The following is a 22691-nucleotide window of genomic DNA, read 5'->3' on the forward strand; positions in this document are numbered from 1 at the left end:
GCACATACAAACTCACAAACGTACATAAAAGGGGGTCGGACCGCCCCTGAAAAAAAATTCTGGCTACCTAGGGTAAATAATGAAAATGTGTTTTTCTCAAATAGTCAAGGTTTAAGCAAGTGCCCCCCCCCCCCTCCCCGAGAAAAATTCCTGGCTACGGACATGCTACTCGTCCACGTGGTCCGCCAGAATGACGCAGTGTTCTCTTCATTTCCAATGAGGCTGCGTGATGGCCTCGTGCTGACCGAGGATGAGGTCAGATTGATTGAGAGCCGCTTGTGATACGCGAAGCCGCCGCTTAGTACCCCAACGGCGTACGGCTATACTACAGCAATGCGGACGTCGACCGCTATAAACGCACGTTGCCTCCACGCTGCGGACAACGTGTTAGGTCATCCTGCATGCAGTAACATTACTGGCTATAAGAACAAGCAGGTGCACAGGGATGCCCTGACCAAGATAGCCTACATGAACGCATAGCCTGCCGGCCTCAATTTACCTGAGCATCGGCAAGCCGTACATGGTCACGGCCAACATCGACGTAAGCGAAGGCCTCGTTAACGGAAACATGGGTACCTTGTGGTACGTCGAGCGAGACGAGCACGGCAACCCCTTGCGACTGTGGCTTGAATTTCCAACGTCCACGGTAGGCATTGCCGTCCCAGCCAGGACGAAGCATATCACTACCACACACGCTCAGTAGAATTGAAATGGGTGCCCGTGGGACTGCGAACCACCACAACCACGACATACGCCAGAAAAATACCTCGTGTAAGAGGGCACAGATTCCCCTTGCGCAAGCAAACGCCATAACTGTATGTAAGTCCCAAAGGGCCGCATACGCCCAGGTAGCATTGGGATACGATAAGCGCCATCCACTGAAGTTGGTCTACGTAGCTCGCTCTTTCCAGGACTACCAGCCTCGACGGCCTATACCTCACCAACGCAAAAGGTGACTTCTGGTTCTGACATGTCGCCGGCTCTGTCGACACTGTCTGTCGACGACATGACCCGGCTATCAAACAGGCCTTTATACATTCTCTTGGACCGGGCTACTACTTTCATTCGGTGCCACAACCACAACAACCATGGCCCACGCTCGCCGCTCGCTCCCAACGTACAGTCTGTGCACGACCACGAAAAAGACGCTCTCATAGAAATTGGCGTGTTAGCACTTTCTAAAACCTGGAGCGATGAACCCACTGCCATCACGGGATTCCAATGTGTCGTCCACAGCAAGTGGCTTCATTGCAGGTGCGGCGGCGTGGGCACATTTAAGAACACGGCGATGCGCAACTTCAACGTATGCCGCATCCCACTTCGCCGGCCGCTGCAGACACCGAACACACACAGACAAGCCACGGAATCGGCGAGGTCTGCGTTGCGCACACCAATTACAGTAACAAAAACATTGCGCTCGCCGCCATCTACGAGAGAACTGTCAAGAACCTCTTCCACACATGCACACGGGTTCGTGAAACGTGCGTGCGTTCTCAATCGTAACGGACAAGTATAGACTTCCCAAGCAACGCTTAGCGGCGCTGCTGCTCTTGACAGGCAGCGCCATCTCTGGCAGAAAAAGAGAAACTGGGGCGTGATCAGCGAGCGCTTTCCCTTCTCGCCACCGCGTTGCCGCTCGCTTCCGTGCACGTGCAGAGCTCTCGCGGTGCACTTGCGGCGTCTCACAATGTACCGCGTGCAGTTCGGCTTCAAAAGGATCTTCAAGCTTGACTGGCACTTCCGCAAAGCGAACTTGATAAAATGAGGAAGGCTCGTCAATCACGTTAACGGTGAAGAGCAGACGATCGACGACAACCACGCCCGACTCAAAGCGAAATGAATTTCCCAAGTCGCGATTACACCGTGTAGGACGTATACCTCGAGGTAAGTCTCATTCTGTCACGTTAAAGATGAATAATGGTCCACATGCACTCCGAAATGAAGCCGTACACGCTATCGATGTTCTGCGGCGTGGACTACGAATCATATGATTGTTGTTTTGATATGGCATGCTTACAGTAGCAGCCGTGTACTTTCGTGAACAAACGTTTGCGGCGTGCGAAAAAAAGATTATACGGCCATGGCACTGCTTCCTGAGAAGGTTAGTCAAGTCCTCCGTGCCGCTGGAGAATCACCCGCCGATTAAGACGCGAGGCAGCTAGCTGAGCGTCAACCACTGTGAAGCAAGATGAACTGCTCGCCTCGTTTTTTCGGCTCTCGCGTCATGCTTGTAGTCTCTTTTTATGATACCGACTTGACAGGCGTATAAAACCTGTTGCGTGAACGCGGCTAGAAAATCGCACAAAGTCAGAAGGTGGTTAATTCAAGGTTGCAATTGCAAAGCATGTATGAAGTGCCAGTTATATTTAGCGGCTTAAATATATATCACCCCAATAAAGTGACAAAAACAAAGCAAACCTGCAGAACGATGTCAAAGCTTGCTGAAAATGCACAGACGTCCGTTCCGGCGTGATAAAGCAGCCTTCCCGACGCGTGAAATGCAGGCGCCGAACTTCTGACAATGTGCGGAGTTCAGTTGAATTCAACCAACCGCGCAACGCTAATGGTATAACGCGAATGTGAACGTTCAACAACGACGGGTAGGTCTCACGAGCACGGGGAATCAAAACACAAAGTTGCTTCACCTACAACCGTAACTGGACTTTAACAATGCGAGAAGACAGCGAGTAATCATTACTGTAGTCGCTGCGTGCATGCGCCCCGTTACTTACCGATTCAGATAGTCGGAACGAACGAAAGCGATGAACTCAGACAGCCAAAATAGAAGGCGAGACAGCGCTGTCAGCTATCCACGCTTGCCGCCTTTATTTCTCGTGCGACACGCCCGGGAACCGATACAGTTTAAGACGTGAATCGTGTGCCTTGTCTGCACTGTTGTGGCTGGCCACTAAACCGCAATACTTCGGACCACGCTTGCGCTTCCGCGGGGTCGCTTTTGCCATCGTGGAAATGCGCAGCTTCGCACAGCAAGCCTCTCGGTTCAACGTGCCGAGCTGACGGCCCCACAGTTACCCGCACCGAGAGAAGAACGCGAGCGCACGTGCGCTACCGCTACCGTGAAAGGGGCTGAGTCGGCCGCGCGACGGTTCAGAGTTTTCCGACAGAGCCGCAGCGCGGCTGGCGCGGCGCTGTCGTCGCGCCGCAAACTTGAGCTTGGGTTCCCTATAAGCTCTACATATCGGCTTACCACGTCTGGTGTTGGTGATACCTATATTGCTGTTAGCATCGTTACGCAGCTGTAAACAACTGGCCATATAACGCATGCGTGACTCTTCAACATATGTGTGCGCGCATACCATTTGCGCCTATCCTTATCGTCATTTCGTAACGTCTCGCTCAGTGTAAAAAAAAAAATGCGCCACAGTCACCTTCCCGCCGCATGTGCTTCGCGTTACATCGATTCCCATGGTACGTGGGATGTGCCGAATTTTTTTTGTATCGTGCAGTCTGGGTTCGATTCTCACTCTAACTGAAAATTGTTCGTATTTATTTATTTGCATATATCTCGATTTCTCGCTCACCACCAACGAAGCCGCCGACGCCGTCACCGTAATTATTGCGAGACGAGCTCTTTAACGCTATCGCGTTACAAGTGAACTCTGCAAAGTACCGTGTAATCCACTGTGGGAGAGCAGTATTCAGCTTTCCCTTACTCAGACTCCAGTGTCGAGAATACGCGTTTCGAAACAGGAATGATAGAGTATTCTACGTAACATATATACTGTGGGAGAGCGATGGAGCTGTCCCTCAATTTCGTGTACCATGTGTTATGCGTGTTTAGGGTAAATGGGCGACGATTTATAGCGGTATGTAGCCTTAGTATGGCAGACGGTTACTGGAAGTGAAGAATTATCAATGCAGCCAGTTTCAACTATTCACAGCAATGGCATGGTATCCTGAAAAAGCCTCCGTGCTCGTTCTGGTTGGACAACTTGAGTTTTTGCAGCAGTTCTAGTTATCATTTGCAGCAAATCTACGGTAATTGTCTAGAACGAACACTCCGTAAGGCTGCTTTATTTCTCTTAGGCGAACTGCTTTAAGATAACATGCCGACAACATGGGGCAGCCTCACACTATTGGGTGTGAAGACTGAGGAAGCGGCGGAGCTGGTGGCGTTGCCCTCCTCCTTTCCCTTCTCCTCACTTTCCTTTTCCACTCCTTATTATACTATACTAAATAAGGATATGCCGTGTTTCACTTCTCACCTCTTCATTTCCCTCCTCACTTCCCTTTCCCACTCTTTGCTATACTATACGTGGCTATGCTTGCTCTTGTTTTTTCTATCTTTTGGTTGGTTGGTTGGTTCCTTGGGGGAATAGCCCAACCCACTACGGGGGATCGGCCACGAAGCGTGCGGCAGTAGACTTTGTGAAAAAATAAGTTAAAATGAATATGCGAAAAAGATAATTTATAGTAAAGAAAAAAAAAATGTTTGGGCAATTTTGGTTCTTTTTTTTTTTTAATGAAATGTTAATTAAACAATTGTTAAATAATAAAATTAAATAAATAAGCAATTACAGAAATTTAAGTAAGGGAATGAAAAGATATATTTCTACTTATAATATTAACATGGCAGTCTCTTTGTTTCTTTAATATAAATGAATATGGCATCATATATGCCCCTGTTGCATTGCCCTAGTGCCGACGCCCCCAGGGAGAGTAATGCTGATGTGGAAAGCTCAAGGCCAAGTTTTTGAAAAGGAGGTTTTAGAAGTCTTTGCCTTATGTTTTGGTATCTTCGGCATTCTGTGAAGTAGTGCTCTATTGTTTCCGCTTGATTACAATAATTACAGTTAGGGGAAGGAACGAAACCAGGCCTGTGTAAATAAAAATTTAGTGACGGTATTCTGCATCGCAGTCTAGTTAACGTTACTTCCAATTGCCTTGTACTACACCATGTGCTATTCCACGAAAACCTTAGGTGCTGAAAATATGTATTGTTTAGGACGGAAGATTTAGTGCGTTCCTCTTGCAGACAAAAATTTCGGAATCGTGCGATCGTGTTATTAGAAGACGGCCTCAGAACATTTATGACCGGTCCTTTAAGGGATGCTGCCGCCAGAGTGTCCGCCGCTTCATTTAATATCAGTCCAGTGTGGCCTGGTACCCAAACCAACCGGACGTGCCGTACGTGATTGGGCATATATGAGTAAAATTCTGTTAGGCAGCTCGATGGCTGTGGCGCTGTTAATGCCGTACACACAGACAAGGAATCCGTTAATATAACTGCTGAAGAGATATGTGCTGGTAGTTTCCGCAGAGCAAGAATAATTGCGATTAATTCTGCCTGGAATATTGGTGTGAAGTCGGGCAAACGGAGGGAAAATGACCAATTTAGTGCTGCTGAATAAATTCCCACCCCTGCCTTCTCATCAGTAACAGAAGCATCTGTGGCTATTACTGAATTTATCCGTACGTTTTTAAGGTGGTCTTCCAACAACCCATTTAAATATCTAATGGGCAATAACTTAGCATTTTTTGGAAATATGTCGTCATATTCTATTACTGCAGTGTGTTTGAGTGCGTTTGGGTAGATTATCTCACTAAATGTCACTTGTAATGGCTCCAGGAGCTTTTGCACGAAAATTATTTGAGGGCGATGTAGTCGGGACCATTCACTTTCAAAAAATGTGGACGGCTCTCTAAGAAATACATATTGGGAGCGTCTGTGTTGGGAGGCATATATGTTTAGAAATGTTTGAACTGTTAAAATTCTAAACCTAGTTTGAAGACATGGCAGGTTTGTTTCATGGTAAAGTATATTATTAGCTACAAATTTTGGAAGTCCGAGACATAAACGTAACGCCTCACGTTCTATAGTTAGAAGAGGGCGTAATTTATAAGCAGGTCCCCCACAGAACAAAATGCACCCAAACTCTAATATTGGACGTACATACATGCAATATATCATTAACAATGTTTTTCTACGCATTCCAAAACGAGTGCTGCTGATTCGTCTTAATAATCCAATTGCACGTAAACCTTTAGCTGCAATGTACTCAATGTGCGAGCTCCAATTAAGATTAGGCGTGTATATTATGCCCAAATATTTTAATGAATCGACCTGCGGAATAAAGGCCTGGCCATACATAAGTGCGATATGCACGGGGAAAGTCAATGGAAAAGCAAGAAGAGCACTTTTGTTAACATTCAGAGACAAATTCAGGTCATTAAGCCATATTTCGATCTCATTCAAATATGACTGTAGAATGTTGTACAGCGAATGTATATCACTGGAGGATGCAAAGAATGCAATATCATCCGCGTATACATACACTTGCACGTCGTTACGCGACGGAATCGAACTTAGTAATATGTTGAATAAAATGGGCGAGAGAACTGACCCTTGAGGAACTCCCCTTGTTTGTTTGTATTTTTGAGAAGATAACCCATTCTGCGAGCAATAAAATGTGCGTCCACTTAGAAAATTTTGTATCCATGCAATTATATATTCGGGAACATTTACACTTCGGAGTTTACTAATCAAGATGGCGTGTTCTACGCTGTCATATGCCTTCGCAATATCTAAGGTCACTAGGGCGGCATACTGTTTTTTGTGCCGAGCAAGTTTAATTCTACTTTCCAAATCAACATGGGCACACCAAATAGAGCGTCCAGGGCGGAATCCAATTTGCGATTCATTCAGTATATGTTTTGCTTCAATCCATTCTTCAAGATGCCTATATAACAATCGCTCTATTAGTTTTACGAGGTTCGACGTGAGGGAAATAGGCCGAATGTTATCTATTGCATAACCAGCGCCCTGTTTTTTAAGCAGCGGTACTACTTTGGCAACTTTCCACTCTGGGTGAATCCAGGCATTTTCTATAGAAAAATTTAGAAAGTTACAGAGATCGATGGGAGATAAATCAAACATAATTTTTATCATGGCTGCAGTTATATTATCTGGGCCCGGTGCTGAGCCTGGCAGTGACTTTACTACTTCCGTTATTTCTTCTAAGGTCGCTGCCTTATATTCGTTGGCTTTTTCTGTAACAGATAAATGATAGGGTAACACCGATGTGAAGCGACACTCCAATCCTTTCGCAACTGTTTCCAGTGACTGAACCAATTCTACGGCTGATAAACAAGCTGATTCTAAATTTATTGGTGGGGGAACAATCTTTTTGTGTCTCAGAAACCTAAATAATGCTTTCTTATTTTTTGTCTCTGACATATACCTGTATCGTTTGGAGTTATAATCTTCTTTGGCTTTGCTAATAGTCTGTTTAAATGTAGCAGCAGCATATTTATAATCTTTCCAGTTACGTGGACACTGGTTGTAAAGTAATTTTTTCCAAGCTGCTTTACGTCGCCTGTAGTCGCGATCACAGTCAGGATTCCACCATGGCGCATGAGCGCCGCCTTTAGTTGACTGCACACTGAATTGAGCTTTTTTCATACTATCTCCTAATAGTTGACAGAAATTAAGTGCCTTTACTTGGTCACTTAGTCCTGTTTGCTTGTTTAAGAGTGACCGTAATGAATCTTTAAATTTGTTGTAATTGACATAATTGCGAACACATTTGCTTAATGACGTAAGTGGGCACGCTATTTCAAAAAATATTGGTTGGTGATCGCTGTTTGTGGCCGAAGTGATGGCAGACCAAGACGAAATGATGCAACCGGAGCTTGAAAAGGTCAGGTCTATGACAGAACGTGATAGGCCAGATACATAAGTAGGGGTTCTGGAATTCACACACTGAAGACCATTCAAGCTTGACCATTCTAGCAGCCGTTTACCACCGGCATCGGATCGGTAACCCCACGATATGTGGTGAGAGTTAAAATCTCCTGCTATTATTATGTTCTTTCTGCATGCTGCTAGTGCGGAATCCAGATAATTAGTACTCGTAACGCCTGCAGGAAAATATACATTGACTATGGAAAACGGTGTCCAGCCAGGAATATTTACGTCTACTGCCAATATTTCACTTTCTGTAGATATGGAATGGTGGGTAATCTTCGCTTTATGACAGATGTTTTTAGAGATAAAACACGCTAAGCCCCCTCGACAAGAAGGGCGATCCAAACGAAAGCAATGGTAGTTATTTAGATTGAAACTTTTTTCTGTAGAAAGCCAGGTTTCTTGCAATAGAACTAAATCTGGAGAAAGTTCTGCACAAAGGTGTAACAAATCAGTTGCTGCGGAAAAAATTGATCGGCAATTCCACTGTAGTACTTTTAATGAACCTATGTTGACTGTAAACCAGCAGTTTCAACAGCTTTCTGGAGAATGCTGTCTTTTAAGAAATCTTCCTTCTTCGATGGACTGTGATCTTGACATTTTTTTTGTTTTCAGTCTATGTAAGAGAACGGATTTCGGGGAGTAAGGGGCAGCTCGACGCTTAGTGGCTCTAATGTCCAAATCCATACTTTCTAAGCTTTCGGACGTGGTCTCCGAGATACTACCACCCTCCTGTTCGAAACGAGATGTTGTAGTCTCATTGTCATCAGAAGCGCCAGATACGGCTTCTATCACAGGATCCTCTGTTAGTTCCTCATGGTTGGGCATGACGCCTGTATGAAGTGCAGTGCGCCCTGCAACTTTCAAGATTTGTGTCATATGATCTGTCATAACTTGTCCAATTGTCTCTGAAAGATTTTCAAAAAGTGCGCTCAGTACTTTCGACATTGCCTTCTCAACCGCAGCGGCTACAACCTCGCCTATAGTTGTATCCATGGCTTGCGAATGACGAGCAGCAGCTTCAGCATATCCGCAGGATCTCTCTAATACTATAGCTCGAGCTTCGCGGCGTGAGCATCGCTTCCTTTCTATAATTTCTAAAATTTGAAGCTCTTGAGCTCTCGCTAGGCAGTTTGAATGATCGGCTGGGTGGGAACCTTGACACAGACAGCATCTTTCGCTCTGAGAAGCACATGTTTTAGTGTCATGGTCTTCTCCGCATATCCGGCATCGAGGAGATGATCGGCATCCCTTAATGGAGTGACCATATCGCCAACACTGAACGCATTGCAGTGGACGGGGAGCAAGTGCCTCAACTCTATATATTAAGGGCCACGCCTTAATCTCTGTGGGCCTATTTATGCCGGCAAATGTCACAATGACTGATTCTGTGGGGACTCTTTGATTGTCAGATACTCTTGAACATCGATACACTGATATGGCCCCGGCAGCAGAAAACATTTCCAAGACCTCTGAAGCGCACAGGCTCGAGTCAACTCCACGAACTAAGCCTTTAACGCAAGCGAGATGAGCAGGAATAAATGGGCTCACCGGATGGGATGCAAACGATGTGCACTTTAACAGGTCGGATACACAGGCTTGGTCCGGCGAGCAACACAGAATACCACCCCTGCCAAACTGTCGAACATCGGTGATACTCTGGTAGTGTGAGGTTGCTTTCCGCAGTTCCTCCTGAATGACCTTCGGATTCTTCACTCGGATTAATCCCCCATTGGTCGGCACTAGAGCAACAGGAACGCTGTGGATACCACTGCGCAAAAAAGCCTCTATAGGCATGTCATTAGTGGGAAGAGAGGCCGTCCAGAGGAAAGTCCTCTGACCTGGAGAAGAGAGAGACATCAGGTACTCTCAGTACAATAAGATCAGAAAAGGTTGGAAGTCGAAAGAAAAATCACAAAAACACTACCGCCCGAACCGCGACCGACACCCCGTAACAGATCAGCGAGCCAGAACACCGGGGAACCAGAGCTGGCCCATACTCCTGTTCGTTCTTCTTTCTTTCTCTGTAGTCTCTCTCGCCCATCACTGTTATTGCATCCCACGCCGGACAAATCGGTGCACGTGTTCTGGGAGCGAAGCAGGTGATGAAGAAGAGGACGAAGAGAGCGCGTGTCCGTTCGCGATGGTGATAGTGTTTCCAGTGTCGCCACACTGCGTAAGGAAAAGCTTAACAGCTCCGCTATAAAATGTTCTTGATGTTCTTGTGGAGACTGCCGAGAAAATACGGGGACACTTGGCATTTGTTAGTTGTGAATGCGAAATCATTATTGTCTAATCGAAATTCCAGATCATCAAGCAGCAGCAGCAGCAGCTTGCGGTGCCAACGCCGCATCTTACGAAAGGCGGCAGGAAGGCCCAGCAGCTTAGCTGTGAGAGAGAAGGAAATGGGGACTGCGTATTACGCCTCCAGTAGATAACAGGCCTGTGCACTCTTGTCTGATCACATCATGCTACTTGGACCGAAATTTCCATTGCCAAGCCCGGCCTGACGAAAGCGGTGACGTCGAAATTTCTGGTCCAAATAGCGTGACGTCATAAAGCAGAGTGCAATGGCCTGCATCTCTAGCCTTTAGAAGGCGTTGGTTTAGCGCACTGGGTAACACGTTCGGCTGATGAGCGTGGGTTCGTAGGTTCGAAATTCGCTACCGCCTGCAATTTGCCGCTTGCAAGTCCGCCTGTCAGCTGAACAATTAACTGCGTCGTTCGGTGATGTGATAGTGTATGCCTCTCATTGGGATCTCCCCCGTAGGTTTCCCTGCCTGCATATCGGCTTGACTGGGCTCCGCCACAACCGACGCTACTTCCTTGCCCTGGACTTTGTCGAAGTTAGCGGGGGCGACGGAACTCTCCTCTACTGCTACACCGGTACGAGCTCGCAGAAAACGAAGTGTGTGTGTGTGTGTGTGTGTGTGTGTGTGTGTGTGTGTGTGTGTGTGTGTGTGTGTGTGTGTGTGTGTGTGTGTGTGTGTGTGTGTGTGTGTGTAGGCAGCTGTTGACAAATCAGTAAGGGCCTGTCATGTGATTAGCAGTGATAATTAGTGCAACGACGAATCAAATGTGAATTAACATTTCATAAAACGCAACTTAATGAGTGTCTATGTATACCTTAGATTTCGGCCTATGCCAAGGAGAACAAGTTTTTGTTTCTTGCTAATGACTTGTTTTTCGGTTGAACGATGTCAAATTTAGTACCGACTTTCGTGTTCAGTGTGTGTGTGTGTGTGTGTGTGTGTGTGTGTGTGTGTGTGTGTGTGTGTGTGTGTGTGTGTGTGTGTGTTTGCGCGCGCCAATAGTATATTCTACAGACGGGTTCCGGTGGAGCAACAAGTTCTCCTCATTTTTCTTTCCTTCTTCTTTTCTCTTGCATCTTTTTTTTTTTTTTTTGATGTCCGAAGCTGAACTGTACCCATTAAATGGTGACGTAATTATTTATTGCTCTATCTGAGAACTGTTGCTCCATTGCGTAATTACCGGGCCGACGGCTGTCCAATCAAACAATAGAAATGCAACGAAAATTTTGTCAGTAGCCGCTCATTTAAGACCCTACAGCTGCGCTTCTTAGATTTTCGAGTAATTGTTAACATCTTGTTTCAGCATGCCTAGTCTCTGTGTTTCAGAGCCCTACTACACGCCGAGGCCAAACAACCTGCCTGGCTTGCAGTGGATGGGCAGCGTGCTCTACTTCAACCTCAACTCCATCGCCAATGGTGGGCTGCAGGAAGGCGGTGTAAGTACTATATTTTACGAACGCGCAGTTTTCTACAGTCATTAAAGGGACAGTAAAGGCAAATAGCAATTTATGCTAGAGTGAAAGCTCAATGTATGACAACGTCTAAAACGGCAGTATTATCAACAGCAGTGCCCTACTTACCCAGAAATTAAGCTAAATGTATCACACGATGAGCGCCACGAGTGGGACATTTTGGAAGTGATCCCGATGACGTCACGAGAGTCTGAATACAATTAATCACTAGTAATCAAACTAGCTGCAATAAAAAAGAACCTTCCGTGCATCAAGAGGCGTAATAAAATGCTGCTTGTTCGTTTCTGTTTGATTCATGGAAAAAAGAACCTCTTTGGCGTTGCCATGTGGAACGGTGCACGTGGTTCAAAAGTTCCGTTTTCGCCGAACTGCGCTTCGCCCGCCGCCCTGCTTCGCTCACACGGTCGCGTCTCAGTGGTTGTTTCGGTATTGCGTACTGCCGCGTGTGTTTTGCACGCTCGTGAAAGTCGCTCTTACAGAAAGTTCGACAAAATGCCACATGCACGTGATGTTGCCGGAAGCCCGAATGTCGCACGCCGCCAGTGCACGCCGCCGCGCAGTAAAGGCGGGCAACGTTGGGCACGGCAACAGTGACGTGCGAAATACCGCTTTCAGGCGGGTGACTTGAAGTGCGCTAACGCAATGCGGACCACTAAAACGTGATTTTATTTAAAAATGGGCACTTCCTTGGCATAAAAGTAGCACGACGAGATTTCTGGACCGCTATTTCAACAATCAACGTCGACTTAATATTTGCCTTTAGTGTCCCCTTAAGAAGCGCGTCAAGATTATTGTTGAGGTTTGGCGTAGCAGTTCAATTGCATGTGTGCAATTCCTTTACGTTTCATAAAAAAGTCAGTTTCGCCGTAACGGCGAAGCAATGATTGCGATAGCAATAAATTGTAATGTAACGCGAAGAACGGAAATCAGCTCGAAATTGCCAGCGCGTCGCTCGAGCCCAAAGGACGCACGAAAAGAACGCACACAGGACGAGCGCGAACTAATGCGTCACAGCTCGACACTTGAAGCGCACTGCTCAAATATAAAGCAGGACGCACGAAACAAACGAACAGGTACACACAAGACGAGCGCGAACTAATTGTCACAGTTTTTACTTATTTCTGTTTGAACAGCGCGCTCCTTTCGCAAACGCGGCCGCTGCAGCTAGAGTCACTGGAAAAATTTCAGAGTATCGCATCTGTTTTCCGCGCGCCGCCGCCGCCGCGATTGGCTTACTCGCATCACGTGACCTTTCGCCGCCATATCCCTTCCGAGCGCTTTGGGTGCAGGCGCGTTCAATGCAGAGCGTGGCCGGACATTTAGCAGTTCCACGGTCCCTAGAAGTACTACGTCGCATTTTTAAACGCGTCATGCAGACAGGGGCGTAAGCAGACATTTTTTTCGGGGGGGGGGGGGGGCACCTCCTTGATCTGAAGCGGGGGCCTGGCAGGCAGGATATGTGATCGAGTGCCATTTCGTGCTATGTATGCCACGTGAAAAAAATTTCTGGGGGGGGAGGGGGCACGGGGCCGGTGTGCCACCCCCTGGCTACGCCACTTCATGCAGATGCCAGAAGAGAGTAGCTCACCATCAATCGAACGTTAGTGGTGAGCTACTCTGGGAATCTCGTTTGCCGTGTGCGAAAAATTAATGTCAAAGAGCGCCGTTCTACGTGGCTGCATAGTTGGCCTGAACAAATTCGCCCCCCTCGAATAACACTCCTTCCTGCAGTGAGCTACACTAACGTTGCTGGAAAAGATCTTATGCGTCGGGATACTTCACATTTTCGGTTCGCTATGGTCAGCGATATTGAAAACTACATACCTTTCTATTTGCTCGGCTGTTTATATCTCGATCTGTTGAACAGATTACGCATGCTATCCGAGTTATAAGCGTGTCATGCACGAGAGCGAAATCGAAGATTTATTAAAATAATAACTGTTTACTGGTATACCTTGACGGCATCATTTGGCATTGCACAAAACAGAAGCGTGGAACTCTGTTGATATACTTGGTATAAGGCAATGTTATCAAGCGTATTTTTAAATTTGTTGCAAAAAGAATGCTGCTAATGCTGCATTGCGCCGACCGTACCCTTAAAATACTGTATAGTTGGTGAGAAATGGTCACAGCAAAAAAAAAAAAAAGAAATGCAGATCCCACGCATTGATGGAGTCGATTTTATGCAAGCCCTTGGTCTATATACATACTGTGTTGCAGTAGCATGCGCTTTAAAAATTCCAGGATGTGCTATTTCTGATCAAAAGAACATAAAGCACCGTGCCAAGGAAGTTTTGATAAGAGTGCATTATGAAAAAAAAAGTGCAGCAGTGCAGAAACCGAACCCCAGCCGTTTACGCGCTGGCAACGCCAAAAAAAGAACTGTTTGTCGGAACACAGCAGAATATCTGCAAATTCATTGCAACGTTGGGAATATTAAGGAGACAAGAAATAGGAAATGAAACAATTAGGTAGTGATGCCAATCAGTTTTGATGGCCTATTTTCTATCATTTTTGATGGCCTATTTTTTTAGTCCTGTTTTCCTCGCTTTTGTCTTTGTGTTTTTAGCGCTGTTTTAGTCGTCACTATTTTCTACGTATCGCAAGATAAGATGCACCTTACCTACCGCACGCCGATTCGCCCGTGCGTTCGGCTGCTGGCGTTCCGAATCAAGCCGTCGCGCGCAACTTCCAATTACCGTACACACACAACTTCTATTACACATATCAACCAGTTGAACAGCAAGCACGGTGTGCAAACAAGCTATGCGTCAGCGATCAGTCGAATTGCGCAATGCTGAATGTTCTCGATGTTGCTCGACAACATTCTCGAGTGCAGTGAACCTGAACACCGACTGCAAAGCTAGCGCAAAGAGTCAAGATTCACCAAATGTCGAAGTAAATGGCATCTCGCACGATGTCACTGCGCTAATGCAACTATGTTTACAGCTCCGGACCTAGCGAACACGCCCGGGCGTGACACGAAAAGAGACCGATGAAGCCATGAAGAGAGTTCGCGAGCACATGGCAATATTCGCCGTACGTTTCATTAGTTACACCGCTAACTGCGCAGTCGATCCATACCTGTCGATAGCTCGAAATCCCTTCTAATATCCTCTTGAAGAAACACACACACATAATGCCGTTCTGCCGAGCGTAACACGGCACTGAGGCTAAAAGATCGGTCACTTCTCAACACACGCTAGCAACGCGCCGGACAGTCTGGAAGGGACATGGCCGCCGCCACCCAATGTTGCCCACGTGCAGCCTACCTTTGTGGTACTCTGATTTTCCAGTGACTCTAGCTGCAGCGAGCGAAGCGAAGCACCCTACCGGCCGCCCCTTCTTTCCTTGAGATAAGCGCACGAAAGCGACGACGCCCTGTAGAGCGAACAGCAATGGCGTTCGCAGGGGCGGGGCGACGATCTTTAAAGCGCGCAACACGCGCGCACGTCGCGCCATCTATGTGGCCACTAAGAAAGCATGCTGAATTACATGGTGTATATAAATAGCTCGCCGTTAGCAGGCTGAGAGACGGTGCTGTCGTGGCCTGACGTCTAACGCGGCGGGCTGCAAAGCGAGAGGTCGCCCGTTCGATTCCGCGCGTCGGAAAGAATTTCTTACTTATTTTCTTTGTGGCCTTTCTATATATATACATACCTATACATATACGGTGAATGACGGCGACGGGGACGGACATTTTCCAGCCGAGACTGTCCATATAATTGCTATCGCAATAAAAAGAAATGCATGCGTGTGTGTGTGTGCGTGTCACTATATGCACATGCAAACGAAGAAACTTCTCACAGAATTCTCGACCTTATGCGAATTGTTTGCTTGAGCGAAATGGTACCTGCAACATAGAAACAAAGAACTGTAAATTGAGGTTATGGAAGAGTACATTCTATACGAAAGAGTAGAAAAGCCTAAATGTATACACAAAGCGAAATGGACACTTAGCATCGACGTCATTGTGTCCGCGCCATCTTGGAGAATCTGCGTAAGCGAGAAACGAGATGGCACAAGTGTACTTTCTGCCAAACGACCAATCATAACAGTGCGTGATAGGATTCGCTCAGAAACCTTCACCGTCAAGCTCAAAGGCGATTTACGCGTAATGATATTGTGTAATGACGCCACCATTGCCGCCATGTTTGAGTACTGTAGCGCACCGAGAAGTGCTACGTTCGTGACGTCACGTTTAGCATGATGTCTCTACCTGAAAGGGATAATTGACAACCGCCCGTTTGTAGCACGAAACCACAAGGAAACCCATACGGATATCTCAGAAAGGAAAGCTTCAGTTGAAGAAAAATTCGTCCTGGTCCGGGTATCGAACCCGGCACCAACGCTTTTCCGGTGTGGTCGCTCTACCACTTGAGCTAAACAGGGTGCTAGCAATTGGCAGCGCGAGGACGTATTAGTCAATGACTCAAAGCACATGGACACAGAATATAGCAAATGACGGAAGCGTTATGAAAGAGATAGTTATGAGGGAAGGATTACGAAGGGGAATCCGGGAACAACGCCCCGGACAGGCGTTGGTCCCGGGTTTGATCCCCGGACCAGGACGAATTTTTCTTCAACTAAAAAGCGTTAGTTTCTGAGGAATCCGTATGAATTTCCTTGTGGCTTCGTCTTACAAACGGATGGTTGTCAGTTATCCCTTTCGTAACCTTTCCGCCACCTTGCGGGATTCCGCAGTACTCATTTGCCATCTCTCTACCTGCGGACGGCAGTTGTCGCGCAGTGTGTGACACATGTCTCTTCCATCGGCACAGGCGACGCTGAAGGTAGGCGGCGAGTACGAGCCGACGCTGCGGCTAATGGAGCTCCGGGATGACCAGTGGCCGTCGGGCAGCTCGGCGGTTCGATTCCCGCTGCGGGGCACCGCCTTCCTCGTCGTCTCGCTCAGCAGCGAGGTCAGTTTATTCTTCCCACGTGCATTGCCGTTTTGTACATGTACAAAGAAATGTCGTGTGACACATATCGGGAGAGATATGATCTATTAAGGGATATCTCTTACGAGCATGTAGGAACAACCGCAGCGGTCCTGAAGCGCGCTTCGGGAGAACGGCCCACTGGGTACTTACTCTGGCATGATTGCCGCTATGACCCGCCACGACGGTCTAGTGGTTATGGTGCTCGACTGCTGACCAGCAGGTCGCGGGATCGAATCCCGGCCGCGGCGGCCGCATTTTCGATGGAGGCGAAAATGTTTGAGGTCCGTGTGCTTAGATTTAGGTGCGCGTTAAAGAACCCCAGCTGGTCGTAATTTCCGGAGTCCTCCACTACGGCGTCTCTCATAATCATATCGTGGGTTTGGGACGTTAAACCCCAACAATTATTATATTATTAAAGATAGGAACAGCTTGGTTACTGAGGGTGGCGGTCTGCATCCAGGGTCCCACTGGCTATTGCGGCTCGCCGTGCCTGGTCAAAAGGGTCGCCAATTGGCTTTTCAGGACCGCTTTCTGAATTCGCGCCTCCCACGACCACTTTACGAGTATGTACTTAAGCGGCGAGACCGCGTCTTCCGGATGCTGTGTGCACTTGTAGGTTATGTGTTCGAGTTGTAGGTTATGGTGTTTCGGAAACACAGCGACAAATGTCCGCACCACGGACATTTGTCGCTGTGTTTTTCGGAAAATGTCTTATGAAGTTTACGTAAGTGTGGGTAAGTGTTTGTATTTTTCATCCCAAACTCAAAAGGCGCCAGTCCCTCGCCTGTCGCCTTGTGAGTTTGGGATAAAAAACACACAGCGCAGGAAACACGAACATGGAAGTGGCACCCTTAATTGTCTTCGTGTTTGTGTATCTTTCCTGCGTTGTGTGGCTTTCTTTAGAGGCAATTACGACATACAGGAGTACTGGGTTTGATCCGTAATCCCACAGAGCAACCATCGGTTTTAATTTCTAAACAGGAGCTGGAGGTATACCCCTACCTGGCGCTCGGAGGTGTGTGTGTGTGCAAGATGGCCTTTTCTGTCCACTTTCTTGTAAATATCTTTACAAGAGATTGATCCCATTGGGCCATTCTAGTTTGTTTAGGGTGCTTTAAAATAAGAATGCAGAAGGAAAAAAACCAACAAACTTTGATGCACTAATACGTACATAGAGGAATTTCAGTGCGATCTATCCACGTGGCGTATACCGAACATCTGGCATCCGTTGTTCTTCCCAGGTCCGCATGAACAGAACGGCACTGGCCAGTGAGTTTCTACTGGTACGGAAATCTGAAATGTCCAGGTGAGCTAAATAAACTAAGCGCTGATTTCTTCATCTCAGCGAGCGTAGTTACAAATGTAACCAGTGTATTCATAGCAAACTGAATGCGCGTTTTTGTCGCCAGGAGAGATTACCGTGTGTGTGTGTGTGTGTGTGTGTGTGTGTGTGTGTGTGTGTGTGTGTGTGTGTGTGTGTGTGTGTGTGTGTGTGTGTGTGCACGCGCGCGTCCCCCTTTGCCTTCGCTAAGTACGCGTCTTTCTTTGTTATTCGTTGCTTGCCTCTTGCTCCGATGTTCCTAACATTTTAACCCCGTGACCGTATCCAGAATATGACTAAAATATTAACTTGATGCACTATTATTTTCGTCGCTTGGAGAGAACGGAAGCCGGTTTTTTCTTCACCTCTGTTCGCCATGCCCACAATCCTCCGTTGCACATCTAAGGCAATGATTCTACCCACTCGCATCGTATGGACTGCTACGAATAGTTGGCAGTTGCCTAGCGGTGTCGAGAGGCTCAGCTTGTGCAGTCAGCGATCCGGCTTTTTTTTTCCCACGATGCCACGACGCATGCGTCCTTCCCCTAGCGGTAAAGTTGCGAAACGCCTCTTGATCTCGGAGGCTGTTGTTCTGGTTACACCGGCTGTCCCGGCCCCTACCTAAACGGTAGAGGGCAACGCAGGAAAATGAAAAAGGCGGATTGGGAGCGCTCGTATAAGCGATAGAAAAAGACACGTTTTTATTCGGCCATACAGAGGGAAGCTTTTTGTGCGCGCAGTGCTTGGCAGAACACGCGAACATGTGCGCACAGTTTACAAAACCTACCGGGATCCAAACACACCAAGTAAAGCCCTCTGAGTGAGGGGGTCACGCGTTTAGCCTTCTCTTCGAGACACGGCAGAGAAAATGACAAGGGCGCTGAGAGCTATCGCTTGTGAAGGATGTTTTCGTGACGTCACGCTCCTCTTTCTCTCCTTCGTGCATGCTAAAATCTTTACCTGCCTCGATGAGGTTATATAACTGCATGTTTTGTTTGTCGTCTTCGTTTCGTTGTTGTAAGTGCGTGCTATTCCCTGTTTCAGCGACCCACTAGGGCTCTTTCCACGGGACCTGCACTGGTGTCCGTACTGCAACGCACTCGAGACGTCCTCTGGCCCTTGAATTTTTTTTTATTTACTCCGCATCATCTGATATGTCACGGCTGTCAGCTAGAGCACACCACACGCAGGGGTTCTAAATATTCAATAAGGCGGGGGAAGGGGCGCGACGCCGAAATGCTGAAGTTACTATAAATAACAGTTGTCGATCAGTCGTACCCGTTGCTATAGTAATACGTCCCTAGGCGGTGCTACCGCTTATCGCGTCTTACCGCCGTGCTCAGTTGAAAATTGACGCGCGCTTGCGAAGGCAACATTGGCCCCAGAAATGGCGTTTCGGGGATGGTGAAGGATCAGTGACGAAAACAGACGACTAAAGATTTCATGATGACGACGTTTGTTTCTACAAGACCGTATTGTTTAGTCAATGTGGACAAGCCTCCCGTGTTGTCGTTGAAGCGCTAACGTTACTTAAGCTATAACTCGTAGTTGGCGTTTGTCATCATATCTTTCATTATGTTAAGTCATGACTCGACAGGATTCCGTCATGACTTGACTCATTCGTGGCGTAGCGATTTATATACTAATGTACTAGCACGAACTTTTCTTTCACCGTTAAAACGAAACTATAGAATGATGAAGGCGCAGTCCACTTTTTCCTTATCACTTGGCAGCATCCGGAGTAACGGGACTGATAATGATGCGCCCGCTTTATATATAGGCTTCTTCGCCGTCGTTTTTTTTTTTTTCAATTTTTTGGCAACCAATAAAAAAAACTGGTCACTCAGCCTGTGTTTGGTCTCTCTTCTTTCATTCCGGGGACTGTCATCAGGAGCCGCTTCCCCGCACAACAGCAGCAGCAGCAACCGCAGTTACCGCCACCGCAGCAGCAGGAGTGCTGTCGCACCAGTCCGACGGCGCGAAGCTTCCTCGAGCCGGCACCCATGACCCCCACGACGCCGCAGTCCGACTGGCGCCGACTGCTCGAGCTCCGCGTGGGGAGCCACCAGGCCGCGGCCGCAGCTGTAGCGGCAGCCGCGGCGAGTAGGCTGATGCGCGCGGGACCCCCGCCCCACGGCTTGCAGGTGAGCCGCCTGCGATCGTGCACGTGTGGGACCACCGCCAAACTACCCCTCGCGGGCTTGATGCAGAAAATACATTCTGCAGATAGAAAGACTCGACCTTGAACATCTCTGCCAAGTCTTGTAATCGCTCGCGAAGCGTGCAACTGTGAACCAGAGCGAAGTGAGGACTTCTTTCTATAGAGGTACTATGATTATGGACTGTTCGCCAGCGGTCATCCTCAGACGCCATCGTGTAAATTCATGCAGAGGGCCGCCATTGGCGGAGTGTCGACAAGACGAAGGCAGGATGTTCGAATCGATGCGCTCTTTCCTTTTGTTAGTGTGTATTAGAGCTGTGCACGGGCCGTATTTCCGAGCCCGCTGACTTTGTCGAAGGCCCGCCCGAGCCCGGCGGCAAAGGGCTGCGAGCCCGCCCGGCCCGGCCCGGCTTTTTGAAGGTTTGCTGCGAAAACAAAACATCGTTTTCCGGTAATTTGACATTTTATTGAGCATATCAAATATGATCAAATGACACACGACGAACAGTCTCTATTACACAGATTATAAATTAAAAGTAGACGGCCTTATGCCAGCAACAATGGAGTTCGCTCGCCAAAGCCGTCACGTGTATGGGGTATGCCCATGCAAGCGTCAGCTTGCACGAAGGCGATCTACGTCGGGTCGCTCGTCGCTGTCGCGTGCATTTTCACTCATATGGGATTTGGCCTTAAATCTAACGCGAACAGTCGCGTGGCGCCCTCACTAGCACAGGTGGTGCTACTTCTCTGTTTGTCGGAGTGCAACAGAGGCAGTGTTTTACCTGCTACCCTTTTGTTTAAAGTAGCGAATGGAAAGGAAAAGCGGTAAAGGGCGGTCGCGGAAATGGCGCTGTATGCGTGCTGGAAAACAATTCCCGCTCATTCTCCATATTTCGGTCTTGAGTCGGGCTTTGCGCCGGGCCCAAGCCCGGCCTGATAAAACTCCAAGTAGTCCAAGCCCGGCCCGGGCCCGAGGTGAAAATACGTCGGCCCGCCCGAACCCGGCCCGCGGGCCGGGTCGGGCTCGGGCTTTCGGGCTACCCGGAGCCCGTGCACACCTCTAGTGTGTATACTGAGGAAGTTAGCTGAACGGACTGCATGTGTCGTCGGAAATCTGCGTTTCGAATTCTGATCGCGCGATTTGAACGTACACGCGAGGAAAGGCAGGAAACCAGACTTTCTCTCTTCGAGCTTGGTAATCTCGGGGTCCCAACCGATCGCGCTGTGTGTGTGGGTGTGTGTGTGTGGGTGGGGACGGGGTTAACTCGTAATCGCCAGTCACAGTACTGGCGGCTGCCGTGTCTATATTTACGATGTGTCCCCCTTGGGGAGCAAAGTAGCGCGTTTATTTCAACGCGCATCTCGCACCTCTATTCGCCAAATGTGGTCCTATGTTAAGAAAACGTCCTTTCTTGCAAGAAAGCCAAAGGCTGCGCCTGCGCTGCCTTCCGCCGCACCGCCTTCTTCGCGAACCTGTGCCGCTGCGCCATTTGACATTCTGGGGGTATATGCAGCCCGGGGGATAGGGAAGAGTGGGACGAGGCGCACATGCGTCACGGAGCACTCTTGTTCGAGCGTCGTGTGTTCTAGGCCTTCATACAGCCCGAGCTGCTTATCGGCAGCGCAAGAGAGAAAAATACCGCATATGCTTCATTTTACAATGGTTGCGACGAAAGGGAGCAAGCTCGCGTAGGATAGGACGAATTGGGCATCATTGGGATAGGCTTTCTTCCTGCAGTGGGCATAAAACAGGCTGACTACGACAATGGTTCAATGATATGTCTGTTCATATGTGTATATCGGAAGCTATTCCGCCTTTATTGAAGACAGCATCTTCCAGGGCACCTTCCACTTACTTTCTGTAACGGTACGATGTCCGATAACTAATATACTGGCCAACTACCCTCATTATTCTCACGCTACTAGCATATTGACTACTGATGGCTGACAAGCCTCGCGGCTCGACTTCTTCTCATCCACGTCCGTCGACGCGAACCAATCCGCAGGCCCTGCCTTCCGTCTCGGACCCTCTATCGGTGGGCGGAGGCAATGCGCCCTCCTCGATGCGGCCCGTGTACGCGTCCGCCAAGTCCGTGATGCACGACCACTTCACCGGCGGCGTGTGGAAGTCCCTGCCGCCTCAGCCGCAGCCGAGCCACCACCAACCCACGCCGCAGCAGCAGCAACCTCCGGTCGGCTCGTGGCACTCGTCGGCCCGGCAACCGCACAGCTGCTTGGCGCCGGGCGCGCATCTCGAAGCCCTGCTGCACCAGAACAGGGAGGTGCGTGAACGTCCGCCCGTTTATCGGTGTAGCTACGCGTTGATGAATGCGGATTAGCATTTCGGTCGACGGTCCCATTCTTCATCGCTCGGCGATTTTCTGAACGATTTCATGAGCTTTGCGCTTGCGACGTATGTGTTTACCGTATTGTGCATTTCCGGGACAAAACATATGAAGGCCTTCTTTCCAGCTGTTACGGCATTATTAGAACACTTTTGCTGGGACGCGATGAAGTTTATTATTGGTCGTTAAAAAGCGCGTAGTCATCATCCCGTATGATCATCAATCACCACCATAATCATCACTGGGCAGTCATCATCATCCGGTCGATCCGCTGCGGTGCACTAGTGGTTATGGCGCTTCACTGCTGACACGGAGGTCGCGGGATCAAATCCTGGCCGCGGTGGCCGCATTTCGATGAGACCCGTGTGCCTGGATTTAAGCGCACGTTAAAGAACCCCAGGTCGAAATTTCTGGAACCCTCCACTACGG

The 22691-nt window shown here is 48.3% G+C and overlaps 1 protein-coding gene across 2 annotated transcripts in view; it reads left to right on the plus strand.

Annotated features, from left to right (window-relative positions):
• The window catches only part of LOC119383593 (uncharacterized), a 31933-nt gene that overhangs the window by 3636 nt on the left and 5606 nt on the right, over nucleotides 1-22691 (plus strand). For both annotated transcript variants that reach the window (XM_037651837.2, XM_037651838.2), the window contains exons 2-7: nucleotides 10479-10594; nucleotides 11347-11456; nucleotides 16274-16414; nucleotides 17677-17741; nucleotides 19648-19900; nucleotides 21924-22199. In XM_037651837.2, coding sequence (XP_037507765.1) covers nucleotides 10479-10594; nucleotides 11347-11456; nucleotides 16274-16414; nucleotides 17677-17741; nucleotides 19648-19900; nucleotides 21924-22199 — 961 coding nt within the window. The remainder of the gene's footprint in view (nucleotides 1-10478; nucleotides 10595-11346; nucleotides 11457-16273; nucleotides 16415-17676; nucleotides 17742-19647; nucleotides 19901-21923; nucleotides 22200-22691) is intronic.

Source organism: Rhipicephalus sanguineus, chromosome 2, assembly GCF_013339695.2.
Source record: "Rhipicephalus sanguineus isolate Rsan-2018 chromosome 2, BIME_Rsan_1.4, whole genome shotgun sequence".
In the NCBI taxonomy this organism is placed as follows: domain Eukaryota; kingdom Metazoa; phylum Arthropoda; class Arachnida; order Ixodida; family Ixodidae; genus Rhipicephalus; species Rhipicephalus sanguineus.